At 53.9% G+C, this 14058-nt stretch overlaps 1 protein-coding gene across 14 annotated transcripts in view; it reads left to right on the forward strand.

Annotated features, from left to right (window-relative positions):
- SLC25A25 (solute carrier family 25 member 25) overlaps window positions 1-4758 on the forward strand; it is a 34459-nt gene extending 29701 nt beyond the window's left edge. For 6 of the 14 annotated variants that reach the window (XM_081066609.1, XM_081066610.1, XM_081066602.1 and 3 more), the window contains 5 exons: window positions 1049-1201; window positions 1535-1642; window positions 1742-1909; window positions 2421-2571; window positions 2679-4755. In XM_081066609.1, coding sequence (XP_080922735.1) covers window positions 1049-1201; window positions 1535-1642; window positions 1742-1909; window positions 2421-2571; window positions 2679-2863 — 765 coding nt within the window. In that variant the 3' untranslated portion in view covers window positions 2864-4755. Of the gene's footprint in view, window positions 1-1048; window positions 1202-1534; window positions 1910-2420; window positions 2572-2678 lie in introns of all 14 variants that reach the window. The other 8 variants (XM_081066600.1, XM_081066606.1, XM_081066605.1 and 5 more) reach the window with 3 other exon arrangements.
- Window positions 4759-14058: the final 9300 nt, after the last annotated feature.

Consider the following 14058-nt stretch of genomic DNA (forward strand, 5'->3'; position numbering starts at 1 on the left):
GTAACATTAGATCCAGGCCTGGGGAACCTATTGCTCATCACTGATCTAAGTTTATCTGAGGCCCTTAATCCAGGGGTCATGTTACAGGGCCAAAGTGTGGACAGGTGAAGCCAGTGAGCTGGAGGCCCAGTGAGCCTCTGGGAGGTGTGGCAGGAACCTTTCTGCAGGCACATCTCGCGCCTCACGGGTGATGTGAGCAAATGCTCACCTGGCCCCGACACCATTTCTTTGGCCAGACGCCCGACTCCACGTCCACAGGGCAGAGATAAGCTAGACCCACGTCAGGGGCAGGATTGCAAAATCAGGTTGTACAAGGATGCACTGTTGGACTTCAGCATCCACGGAACAGTGGCCAGTCGCCCTTTTGTCCCCTTGCTTGTGTTCTGGCACTTTTTGAGCCAGGAGCCCTGCTCAGAAAAGACGTCATCCTTTCCCTCCCCCCTTTGCCCTCCTGGGCCTGCCTTGTCTGAAGTCTGTGAATGGATAACGTGAACCTCCTTGTGCTGAAACAAGAAAGTGGAGCGGTTCAGGGAAGAGAGCCCGAGGCCTGGGCTCGGACCCTGTCCCACTTTGTGACCTTGAGCAAGTCACTTGCCTCCCAGGACTTCATTCCTCTGAGCCGAAGGCCTTGTCAGTCTGTTTTCTTCATGGAATTCCCAGGAATGCTGTAGAGATTGAAAGCATTTCCCTTGGGTAAAAGGACACAATCCTTTGATGTAATTTAAAGTGCTGGAGAGGGGATGGGGCCACACAGGGACATAGACTGGCTGTAGTTTCATGATGGTTGAAGCTGATTGTGGGCTCATTATATCATTCTCTGTGCTGTTGTACATGTTTGAAATTTTTCCATAATAAAAAGCTCCTTTTTTATAACTTTACAAAGTAATCCTTGTGGAGGTGTTTAGCACAGTGTTGGCACACAGTAGGGACACGGTAAGAGCCTGCCTGCCGACCTTCACGGCTGGCCAGTGACAAGAGGCTCTTTGTCGGATGGTGGCAGCGCTGTGGCCGCTGAGTTCTTTCTGACCACGTGTCCCTTCCTCCTCAGGTCCATGCGTCCCGCAGCAACAACATGTGTATTGTGGGTGGCTTCACCCAGATGATCCGCGAGGGAGGGGCCAAATCACTCTGGCGGGGCAACGGCATCAATGTCCTCAAAATTGCCCCCGAGTCGGCCATCAAATTCATGGCCTATGAGCAGGTGAGAATCCAGCTCCCCAGGGAGAATTGCCAATTGGCAGCTGCCTACTAAGTGTCCCCCTGGGCTGAGGTGCCTGCCTGCTGATGTCCCAGAACTTGGAGCCAGCCATTGTCCCTGAGGGACAGCAGGGCAAGGTGGGAAGTGGGAGGCCTGGGTCCAAGCCCCGCTCTATTGCTATTTCCACTGTGGGCCAGTTCCTCCCTTTTCTGGGAAGCATCAGATGTGCCAGGGACACCAAGTCTCGGCTGCACCTGACTGGCCGTGAGGAAGGGTGGGGCAGGGGTGGGTGCACCGGTCCCTGAGGCATGTCGGTGTGTTTGCTCCCTGTTCTAGATCAAACGCCTTGTTGGGAGTGACCAGGAGACTCTGAGGATCCACGAGAGACTTGTGGCAGGGTCCTTGGCAGGGGCCATTGCCCAGAGCAGCATCTATCCGATGGAGGTGAGGGGCCACCGTGGTCCTGGGGCAGGGGCACCTGTCGGGGTGAGGGTGAGTAGTGGGCCGTGCTCACACTTGTGTCGCTCCCATTGGGTTCGGCAGGTTCTGAAGACCCGGATGGCCCTGCGCAAGACAGGCCAGTACTCGGGCATGCTGGACTGTGCCAGGAAGATCCTGGCCAGAGAGGGGATGACCGCCTTCTACAAAGGCTACGTGCCCAACATGTTGGGGATCATCCCCTACGCTGGGATAGACCTAGCTGTCTACGAGGTGAGGCCCCGGAAGGCTCAGGCCCCAGGAACCTGCTGGGAGAGATTCAGAAACCCCTCCTCACCACTCCCCTGCCTGATAGGCCACTGAACAGCACAAAGAATGTCTCCTTCCAGACTCATCTATTCATTGCAAGTGTCTCCTGTCACATGGCCTGCCCCTGACAGCCCCCAGGTTCTGCCCCCCTCCCAGGGCCTCACTGGGCCTCCAGCACACTCTAGACCACAGGAGTCAGGCCATCTGTTGGGGAGGGTGCTGCCCTTGCCTCACCCCCATTCCCTGTCCGACCCAGGAATCCTCAGTGACAGCAGAAACAAAGGGCAGGCAGGCCAGGAGCTCAGCCAGCCCGGCCCAAGCGAATCAGGTTACAGTGGTGTCAGGGATCCCATGTGATGGGGATCCAGTAACTGTCTCCCCAGCACCTCCCTCCCCCAGCTTCTCAGTGCCTCACAAGCCCTTCCTGGGGCTCCAAGGCACTGTGGCTCACCCCTGGCCCCCCGCCCCCTTCCAGACGCTCAAGAATGCCTGGCTGCAGCGCTATGCAGTGAACAGCGCAGACCCTGGTGTGTTTGTGCTCCTGGCCTGTGGCACCATGTCCAGCACCTGTGGCCAGCTGGCCAGCTACCCACTGGCTCTGGTCAGAACCCGGATGCAGGCCCAAGGTAAGGCTGGTCCTCGGCCGGGCCCCAGCGGCCCTTCTTCCCGGGCAGGTTGGGACCCAGGGAGGAGTTAGTGAAAGGCCTCTAATGTGCGGCCTCTGTCCCTGCAGCTTCCATTGAGGGCGCTCCGGAGGTGACCATGAGCAGCCTGTTCAAACAGATCCTGCGGACCGAGGGGGCCTTTGGGCTGTACCGGGGGCTGGCCCCCAACTTCATGAAGGTGATCCCAGCCGTGAGCATCAGCTACGTGGTGTACGAGAACCTGAAGATCACCCTAGGTGTGCAGTCTCGGTGACGGCACGGAGGGCAGCCCCGCCCCGCCCGGCGGACTCCTTCATCCTGGGCCTGCGAGATCCGGGATGTAGCCATCTCATTCTGTGAATGTGCCAACACTAAGCTGACTTAAGCCAAGCTGTGAAAACCCTGGGACGCAGCCACAGGGAGGTGGGAGAGCTGGCCGGCCCACCGGCTTTGTCCTGCTGACCCTGGCTGGCCCTCATGTCTGTTCCAGGGTGGACCCACGGGTATTCCTCGGGGGCCAGGGGCCAGCAGGACACAGGCTTATGTGCATTAGGGACAGGACGTTTCCTGCGGTGGCTGCCAAACAGCAGGGCTTAGAGGCCGGCTTAGCTCTTCCATCTCCTCCTCGCACCCAGAACCTTGGCCATGGGCCCCGCCCGCTGGCCTGCTGGGCCTCTTCCCTGCACCCACTCTGCTTCTTCCTCACTGCTGTTTTCATGTAGTAGGAGGGCTGCCAGCCCACTCTCCACACCCCTTCTCGCGCCTCTCCCTTCAGGCCGTGGGGAGAGGTGGCCCACCACCCTGACTTCCTCTGGCGAGGTCGTGCAGGAAAGAGGGAGAAGTCTGGCGGCGTGCTCACCTTCATCTGAGCTCACGGGCAGCAGGGCACCCGCATGTGCGTCTGCATGCGGGGGCCTGGGCCCAACCCCCCGTTGGCTGCCTGGTGTCCATGCATATGGCTTCCCAGACGGGCAAGTGCTGGTCCTGGAACCCAGATGCCTCTGCCCCGTGCTTCTGGGGCGCTCCTGGTGGTCTGAGCTAGCCCTAGACTCTGTCAGGACTGCACCAGCTCAGAACCGACGCCCTGTCCTCGCTCTGGCATTAGGGCAGTGGGCGGGATGTTGTGATTGGCAGGGCAGTCCCTACCCGTACGCCTTGGTGAGAGGAAAAGGGGGAAAAGGCCTTAATTAGGTATTGTTGAGAAAAGGGTTTTGTTCAGAAAGACAAGCTGGGCAAATGTGTGAGTTCTGTGCTTCCAGAAGGAAGACGAAGGGAGTAGATAGCTTGGCTGACCGCATTAAAGTCTGTTTCTGACGCCCCTGTGGATTTATGTCCAATTCCAATTGGGGCAAAGTGGGACCAGCCTCACATTCCACTGATGCAACAATCACACTGCTTGGAGCCTATTTATTTTGTATTTATTTGAACAGAGTTATGTCCTAACTATTTTTATAGATTTGTTTAATTAATAGCCTGTCATTTTCAAGTTCATTTTTTATTCATATTTATGTTCATGGTTGATTGTACCTTCCCAACACCTGAGAGGTGGGGTAGGGAGAGGAAGGGGGGCCGTGGGAGCAGCGCTTCCCACCGCTGCCCACACCCATGTTACATGTGTGCAAAGACAGAAGAAAGGCAAGCGGGGAGGTCCCTGCTCACAGAGAGATGTCCTTCGGCAGTTTGGGGCAGGCGTGCACCCAGGAAGCTTAGGATCTGAGAGTTTGACGGGGCGGAAAGAGTGGGAGAAATCTCAGTTCCATTCAAGATGGAAGTCCAAATCCTTGCTCGGACTGGGGGGATTTCTTTATTTCACCCTTTTTGAATTCTAAGACAGGGAGGTGCCAATCACTGTGAGTTTGGGGTGGGGCTAGAGGAGAGTTCAGCCAGATCCCCACCCCACCTGTGAAGTGGGCTCCTCCCTCCCAGCACCCCCTCACCCCAACCTGCTGCCCCTGCTCAGTAATGCTGGTCAACGTGCAACCTCACAGTTGTACTTCCATTCCACCAGAATGGCCCAACGAGGACAATTTAAATAGGATACAAAGATCAATGCAAAAGTTATTGTTATATATAAATATAGTTATAACTGGAATTTGTGAAAAAGCAAATTGAGAAATTGGAAGTTGTCATTTAAAGAGCCTTCTAATAAAGTTGTTTCAAAGCTGCTGCACAGAGCCGTGATTTTGCTGATCTGGGCTCGGGTGGTGTAGATGGGGCATTCACGCGTTAGAAAATGAACCGAATTTTCTCACAGAAAACGAGAAAGCCACTTCCTCTGGGCTTCTCGGAGGCACTCCCTTAGAATGCGTGTTTGTTGGATTTGGGGTGCGCTGAACAGGCCCCAGGGCTCTCTGATTGCTGGGTCTGGTGGTCCCCCATCAGCCCTGTGATTAGATGTTGGAGGGCCCCACCTGACATCCTTTGCTTTCTACCTGTGTCCTCAGGAGAAGATGAGGCCCCTGGGGGCAGGGCTGTTTGCAGTTGTGAACAGACTGTTTGTTCCTAAGACAGTGCCCGATGCACACAGTGTTCCATGAAATGTTCATTACGTGACTCCACGCTCCAGTCCCCCGATAGCCCTGGGTGTCCTGGGTCCGGACGCTATGAAGCAGTTTGGGGAGTCCACCAGGTTCTGCCATTCAAAGGCTATAGGGAGGCACAGAATGTGGCCATGGTGAACGCATAGACCACCTGTGCTGGGTTGAATGGTGCCCCCTTAAAATCCGTGTCTACTAGGAACCTCAGAATGTTGCTTTGTTTGGAAACAGGTTTTGCAGATGTAATCCGGTTGAGGTCACATCAGATTAGGATGGGCCTAACCCAATGACTGGTGTCACAGAGGACAATTGGGACACAGACACGCACAGAAGAGAGACAGGGAGAACGCCACGTGAGGACAGCAGGAGAGGTGGAGGGTGCCTCTACAGGTCAAGAAACGCCAAGGATTGCGTGCTGGCAACCACCTGAAGGAAGGCAGGCGAGAGGCGGGAACACTTTCTCCCTCAGACCCTCCAGAAGGAACCCACCCTGCCAACACCTGGATTGCCCACTGCTGGCGTCCAGAACGATTAGAAGTGAATTTCCATTGTTTTAGGCCATTTGAGTTTGTGGTGAATTATCAACCCTAGGAAGCTAATAGGCCACTTGGCTTCAGCTGTTTGTCACTGGGGTAACGGGCAGAAATCATTTCCTAACCATTGGGTCTTGGCAAATTGGCACCCCCTCTCCGAACCTGCTCTCTCATCCTATCCACGATTCCCCTTGGGACAGTGGCCTGGGTGCCCTCCCAGGTCTTCATGTCCATCCAGCTGGGAGAAGGGTTTGGGGACAGAGCCAGGAGTGCAGTTTCCAGGCTCTCGGCCTAACGTGGAAAGGTGCTCACTCAGGTAGTAAATGGCCATCAACTGCGATTAGATGGCCATCAGCTGTGGCTAGTTGGCCGTCAGCTGTACCCAGTGAGCCATTGGCCACTAATATAACTGCCGTGGCTACGCTAGCAGCAGATGGGGGCTAGCAAGACGATGGTGGCTGAGCTAGCAAGCGGTGGAGTGTGGATTGTGGATTGCAGAGAGGCGGATTGCAGCTAGCAAATGGGGAGTCGGTCGGTTGGCAGAAAAGCGGACAGCAGTTCGCACGTGTGAATCCAGCTTCCAGTGAGACTATAGTGGTGTGACTCCCCTATCTATGTCTCCTTGGGTGTTCCTTTTTGGCCTCACTATGTCTGGCGTTCTTATGTGGGAGTGGGACCAGAGACCGAACAGGACCAGAGACTCCGCCGGACGCCTTGCATGACAAATGGCACAGCGAGCAGGGTCCCCTGCATGACAAGGGGCTTCTCCACACAGAAGTTAACCTGGGAAGGTGTTCTGAGGTGGCTGAAGCGCGGAACCTTGCAAGCTGTCATGCAGGGTGTCATGCGGGGTCTCAGCTCCCACTCCCCACATAAGAACGCAGGACATGGTGAGGCCAAAAAGGAACACCCACAGAGCCATAGGTAGGGGAGTCACATCACTATAGTCTCGCTGGCGGCTGGGCTGGAGACACAGGAAGCAGGAGCCATACGTTCTGCAACCTGCCGTCCGCTTCTCTGTCAACCAACCCCGCTTGCTAACTGCAATCCGCTCTGGCTACCATGTTTCCCTGAAAATAAGACCTAGCAGGACCATCAGCTCTAATGCGTCTTTTGGAGCAAACATTAATATAAGACCCGGTCTTATATTACATTATATTATATAAGACCCGGTCTTATAGTAAAATAAGACCGGGTCTTATATTAATTTTTGCTCCAAAGACACATTAGAGCTGACGGTCCGGCTAGGTCTTATTTTCAGGGAAACACGGTAGCTCAGCCACCATCCGCTGCTAGCGTACCCACGGCAGTTTATATTAATGGCCAATGGCTCACTGGTTACGGCTGACGGCCGACTAGCCACAGTTGATGTCCATTTACTACCCGAGCCAGCCCCTTTCCACGTGAGGCCAAGAGCCTGGAAACTGCACTCCTGGCTCTGTCCCCACACAAGCCTACCTTCCTCCAATTGCCTCCTTTGTTCTTTCATCCCTCCAGTCTCCTCGAATGTCACCAAGTCCTTCCCTGACCACCCTATTTAAAATGGCCACCTGTTCCCCCACCCAACCCAGCCCATTCCTCATGCCATTTTATTTTTCTCCCTAGCACTTTTCATCATCAACACTATTGCTTGCTTTCAGTCCTTGGTTTATCGTGTTTCCCCTGTGAGAGGAAGGTATTTGGCTTTCTTCACTGCTGTTCCAGCAGGTGCTGGGCACCCACTCGGAGCTTAATACATAGTTACTAGTTGAATGAAGCCCGTCCAAACCTTTCATGGTGTGGTAGGCAGAAATACACTTCCTCCCAAGGATATCCTCTTCCTAATCCCCAGAACCTGTGAATTAGGTTACATGGCAAAGGGGGTTAAGGTTGCAGATGGAATTAAGATTGCTAATCAGCTGACCTCAAAATAGGGAGATGATCCTGGTTTACCTGAGTAGCCCCAAATAATCGCAAGATCTTTCCATGTGGGAGAAGGAGGCAGGGAAAAAGAGAGCCGGTTTGCGAGGACTCAGCCCGAGTTCGCTGGCTTTGAAGATGGAGGAAGGGGCCACAGATTAAGGAGTGTAGGTGGCCTCTAGGAGCTGGAAAAGGCCAGGAACAGATTCTCCCCTGAAGCCTCCAGAAAGAACCAGCCCTGCTGACACCTGGATCCGAGCCCAGTGAGCCCCTTTTCAGATTTCCGACCTACAGATCCTCCTGGAAGGGCTGTTGGGAAGTCAAATAAGACAGGAAATGGAAATGGCTAGTCCTTAATAAACAGTTTTATCTCTCAGCTCCATTCCCCATCCAGGATTCCAAACACATAGTGTAATTTCCGCCTGAATGCTTTTCATTCCTGCCTGCCAGTGAGGAGGCTCATTGCTGGCCTGGGCTCTGCATCATCTGAGAGGAAATCCAACCCGGACGGTGGGTGGGGGTGAAAGGGGGTCTTCGCCCTCTTTCCTGAAACTAGAGCCTTTCATCGCTAAATGCCGACAGTGACATTTATTGAGCACCAGCCGGGACGCTACCCATGCAGGACCTCACTTAGCCCTCAGCAGTTCTAGGAGGTACTGCTGCCACAATGTCTCCATTTTACAGATGTGGAAATTAAAGCTCTGGGAGGGGAATGGACTTCTCTAGGACCTCACCATAAGTAAGGGCTTCAAATGAAGGCCAGTGGACCCCTGGTGTGCTGCATGCCTGGGGCTGAAGATAGGGTGGGCTGTGCTGGGGCCGGAAGCAAGCCACGACCCACTTGTGAGGAACTTCACCAAGGGGCACCTGGTCCCTGGCTGCTCTCACGGTCTAACAGGCCACAGAGAACCTGGGAGATGGGGGGCAGGCCCCTATGCTTGAATCCTGGCACGAGACAGTGTGATCTTAGGCCAATCTCATGCCTCTCTGAGCCTGTTTTCTCACGAGCAAGGTGGGCACAGTACCTTCCTTCAGCTCAGAGGGGAAGGACTCGTCCAAGTTCATACAAGGTGAATGCTGAGCTGGGATTCAAACCAGCTTTGCTGCCTCTGAGGCCATGTTCTCAACCTTGGCTCCTGGCGGGGCTGCCCCTAGTCCTGATCTCACTGGTCTGATCAGGTTAGAATGTAGGGCAAGGGTGAGAGGAGGAGCAGTTGCATGCTGGGCCCAGCTGCCCACATGTGGACTTTGGTCCCTGGCCTCCAGGGCTGACAAGGAAGCTGGAGCGGACCAGCGAGGCCTGCTCACAGTGGCTGGAGAGGTCGCCCAGGGCTGGATGGGCGGGGCCAGCAGGAGGGGAGTGATGGAGTAGGGCAGGGAGGAGCCAAGAATGAGGAAACTGAGGCCAGGGAGAACCAGAGGCCTGCCCCAGTCCCCTTAGGGAGTAAGATAAACCTAGGCCTCCTGCTCTCGGCTTCCCATAACACAGAGGCGGGCGGGCAGGGTAGGGGCCACAAAGGAATGATCTCTTTTGGCCATTTGCCATCGCCCATCAGCACAGCCCCTGTGGCCCAGGAGGAATCATTATCTCCCCACAACAGTTCTTGGGGCTGATGAGAAAGTGTTCTGGCTCCACCCACACCCGCCAGGTAGGGCATCCCTGCTGCACCAAAGAGCCCAACCCCCACCCCTTCATTTTACAGAGGAGGACACTGACATAGGGCAGGGGACTTGCCCAACGTCTCCGTAGCAGTTTCTCTTCTCTGACTGTACTGGCTTTTACCACTTGTATTAGTCTCCTATGGCTGCTACTACCACAAACTTGGTGCCTTAAAACAACACAAATGGGGGTGGACAGGTGGCTCAGTTGATTAGAGCACAAGTTCTGGGCAATGCTGGTTTGATCCCCAGCACATGGGCGAACGAGCTGTGCCCTCCGCAACTAGAATGAAGTCAATGAACTGCAGCTCAGCTCCCAGATGGCTCAGTTGGTTAGAGCGTGGGCTCTCAACCACAAGGTTGCTGGGAGTGGTTCGACTCCCGCAAGGGATGGTGGGCTGTGCCCCCTGCAACTAACAACGGCAATTGGACCTGGAGCTGAGCTGCGCCCTCCACAACTAAGACTGAAACGACAACTTGATTTAGAAAAGTCCTGGAAGTACACACTGTTCCCCAACAAAGTCCTGTTCCCCTTCCTCAACAAAATCTTTAAAAAAAAAAAAAAAGCAGGGAGGGGGGTTCACAGTGTGAGGGATATAAATGATAAACGTCTAAGTAAAAAAAAAAAGCATTCTCTTACAGTTCTAGAGGCCAGAAGTCCAAATCAATTTCACTGGGCTGAAATCAAGGTGTTGGCAGGGCTGTTTCCTTCTGGAGGCTCTCTCGAAAACCCATTTCCTGCTTTTCCGGGCTCCTTTCTGGGCTTCCGGAGGCTACCTGCATTCCTTGGCTTGTGACCTCTTCCTCCCATGACTACAGGCTCTTGCTTCTGTTGTCCTGTCCCCTCTTCTGTAGTCTAATCTCGCTCTTTTAAGGACACTTGTGATTATATTTAGGGCCCACCTGGATAATCCAGGCAACTCCATCTCAAAATCACGACTTTTATCACATCTACAAATTCTCTTTGCCACATAACTTTCACAGGTGCTAGGGATTAGAACCTGCATATATTTGGGGGCCATTATCACACCACACTGTTCCCTCACTACAACCCCTATTCCCTATTTGACACTTCTGCCTGAGAAAATCCTTCCCATTTGACTGGTTAAATGAATCAGGGAACAGTCATCCAACGGAACACTGTATGCTGTGGAATACTACACAATCATCAGGAATGGGGAGGAAGAACAGTGTCTGAGGGGCTGGCCCACCAGCCCGGTGGCTCAGGTGGTTGGAGGGCCGTGCTCCTAATGTCGAGGTCGCGGGTTCGATTCCCACATGGGCCAGTGAGCTGCACCCTCTACAGCTAAGATTGTGAACAACAGTTCTCCCTGGAGCTGGGCTGCAGTGAGCAGCCAGAGGTTGGCCAGCCATCAGGAGCTGCTGTGCACTGCCATGGGCTGCCGTGTGCTGCCATAAGTGGCTGGTGTCTGGTGGCCGGCAGCCGGGGAGAGATGCTGTGAGTGGCTGTGAGCGGCCAACAGAAGACAGGTGACCACTGACTCAGCCCGGGGAAGCGCAAGGCTCGTAATACTGGCATAGGCCAGGGAGCTGTGTCCTACACACCTAGACTGAGAAACAACGGCTTGAACTGGAGTGGGGGCGGGGGGGAGGCAGAAGAAAGGAGGGAAAATAAAAACCAAGTGTCTGGTCTGGAATATATTCACGATCAAGAAGCGACTATGTGATCTGAATTTTTATCTCAAATAAAGAAAAACTTACCTAGAGAGAGAGGAGCAATGTGACCCTGTGATAGACTACAGAATCTGGAGCCAGAAGATCTGGGTTCCCATCCTGCCTCTGCCACTTTCTAGCTGTGTGACACCAGGGAATCCACTTACCCTTTCTGATGCCTCAGTTTCCTCATCTGTAAAATATTTGTACCTACCTCATGGGAATGTTGCAAGAATTAAATGAGGTAACATACGTAAAAAGATTAAAACAATGCTTGCCACAAAATGGGCCCCACTGAACTGCCATATATATACATATATATATATTTACATATATAGAGATATATACATATATGGAGATATAGATATAGATATATAATGTAGGCTACATCAGAAATAAACTAGAAGGCTGTATTCCAAAAAAGTTTTAAGTGGTTATATCTATGAGTGCTGGGACGGTGAATACAAATAATTGGTATCTGTTTGCTTATCTGGCAGTTCTATTCATGTACAACAAACATCGATTATTTACATAATCAAGGTGAAATTTAACAATCTAACAAACAAAAAAACCCAGAATCCTCCTGATTCTTGAAGCCTGGCTGTGGCTTGCTCTCCCCAGGGAGACCTCCTGACTCCCAGGGAGGTGCCCCCCGCCTTTGTCACGATTCTCTTCCCTTCTTACTTCCTGAGCTCTGGGCGACCAGTTGGGAACAAAGCAGGGAGTGTGTTCTGAGAACAGACAGCAGACCCACTAGCTGCATAAAAACGCCCCTCATGTGTTGACTGGGCACATGGGCTCTGTGCAACCTTCTCATCCCTGATAGCACTAACCCCACGGCGGTTAACTGACCTCCAAGGGTTGGCCGAAGGATGAGCAAGGATGGGTCTTGCCCAAGGTCACTGTGGGCAGTGGCAGGGTTCCCACCTCAGGCCTTCTGCTACCATCAAGGCCATAGGGGATATGCCATGACCTGAGCATGACCAAGATGGGGCAAGGGTTCCTGGCTTGAGGCACTTTCCCCTAAGAGGTGTGGCTTTTCCTACCTGCCCATCTTCAAACCCTTTCATGCCAAACAGGGTTTTACCAATGGGCAAACAGGGTCCCCAGATAATGAAGACTGCCAAGATGCAATCCCAGAGTTGACCACAAGGTGGCAGCAGCAGGCCATGGCCCCATCTCCCACAGGGTTTCGTATTCTCTATCGCCCTCTCGTGGTTATGGGAAAACACGCCTGGGGGCCAGGCCAAGGAACATCTGGGAAAACTGAGGCAGAGTTGTCACCTCTTCGGGGGTGATACTCGCTGAAAGAAGCAGGGCTCAGTTGGTGTCCCATGGTAGCTTTGGGTTGACTAGCCAGTCTCCAGCCCAAGTCACAGAGAATGGGTCTAGCTAGTACAGTCCTTGGAGTTTTCCTTGAGGTGACCATTCAGAGGGCGAGGATGATACAGGCATGCTCCTCTGTGCCTGCAGCAGCCCCAGGGAAAAAGCCCCAGTCAGGAATCAGGCCCCTGTCCCCTGCATGGTTCAGCCACCAACCGTATCCTCCTCTGCAAAATGTGGAGACAAAAGAAAACATCTCTGTGTTATGTGACAACAGGGAGAGGGGAAATGGCTAGTAGCTGGGGTCCCGCCTGCACCCAGGGCCTCCTTCGTGGGACTGAGTCTCAAGGGGAAGCCGAGGCTGGAAATCCCAATCGTTAGGCTGAGCAGGGCAGGGAGCACAGGGTAGGGTGTGGCAGTGAGATTATCCCCTGGTCACACAATGTGGTGGACAGAAGGTGGACACCTTGAACCAAGCTGGGGCCCATCAGATGCTCCCTTTGGGGACTATGGGACTAAGACAAGGAAGGATGAGTCTGCCTCCGTGAGCAGCTAGCTGGAAAGGTACCAGGTAACTCCGTGTGAGGTTTGAGGATGGCAGGAAAAGGCTGGCTGTGAAGAGAAGGGAAAGTGGGGCGGGGCACAGCAGGGAGAAAGGGAACGCTGTCCCTTGGCCACCACCTAGTTCCTGTCCTTTCCCGAGGGAGGCACAGACCACCCCAGGCCCCTGGAGCAGGAACAGCATGCTGGACACAGTGCTGGCTCTGGGGACCCTGATACCTGTTGGCCCCTCGGAAGCAGCCTCCATGGCTCCTCATGCCACAGGCTGGTGTGGCCTCCAGCCTCGGCTTCTCTCCTTCCTCCCACAGCCCCCGGGAGACAGGAAGGGAAACTCGCCTGGTACTCCACAACACAGGCCTGGCCAGTGGGTTATGGTGCGTATGTGGAGCACTCTGCAGTCGTCCAGAATGAGCCAGCGAGACACATGCTGACAAAAACAATGGCCACGATGGCACGAGAACAGACAGGTGGCAGACCAGGCCTGCAGGAGACACTGATTCCAGATGTCGTGCTGTATGCTTCCAGAGTGCTCGTCACTCTTCTACTTTATTTGAATGTTTGCTATTACAGGGAACATGAATTATTTTTATGGTTTTAAAAAGTAATAAAGAAAATTTAAATACCCTCCAGGATGGGTCTGGAAGGGCTGTCCAGTCACCACCCAACAGAGAGGGCCCAGTGGGGGGAGTTGGGCGCACTGGCCATCCATCTGGCCTCTGGAGGGCTGCCATGGTGGGCTACCATGCCCCTCATCTGCCAAAAGTAGGGAAATAAAGCCCTCAGCGCAGGGCACCATTTAGAAGGGGGTTCTACCCACAGCCCCCCCATTCCCAGAGCTGGCTTCTCCCTATAGAGCCTATCCTAGCGTCCATACCTGTAAGATCCCAGGCTTGGGATTGAAGCCCAGGGTGGCCACCGGCTGCCAGGGGCCCTGCAAGGCACTGCTCTCTGACCTTGGTGTCCTTGGTCTGTACAGCAGAACTAGAACAACCCTGGCTCCTGATCTGAGCCTGACATCATTCTGTGCACTTGACCTGCATCTTGTCACTGAACCCTCACAACTTCCCCAGGACGTGGGGACTATGATGATGCCCATTTGGCAGATGAGGAAACTGAGGCTCAGAGAGGGGAGCCACCACCCAGAGTCCCAGCCAGTCCCTCAGAGACTATACCCTGGACCATCTCTGAGCCTCGCTGCTGATGTCCCAAGCTTCATGTGACACGAAGCCTGCTAAGCCTTTGACCCACCCCAGGCCTGAGTCTTAGTAATACCGGACAAACAG

Source organism: Rhinolophus hipposideros, assembly GCF_964194185.1.
Source record: "Rhinolophus hipposideros genome assembly, chromosome: 11".
Classification (NCBI taxonomy): domain Eukaryota; kingdom Metazoa; phylum Chordata; class Mammalia; order Chiroptera; family Rhinolophidae; genus Rhinolophus; species Rhinolophus hipposideros.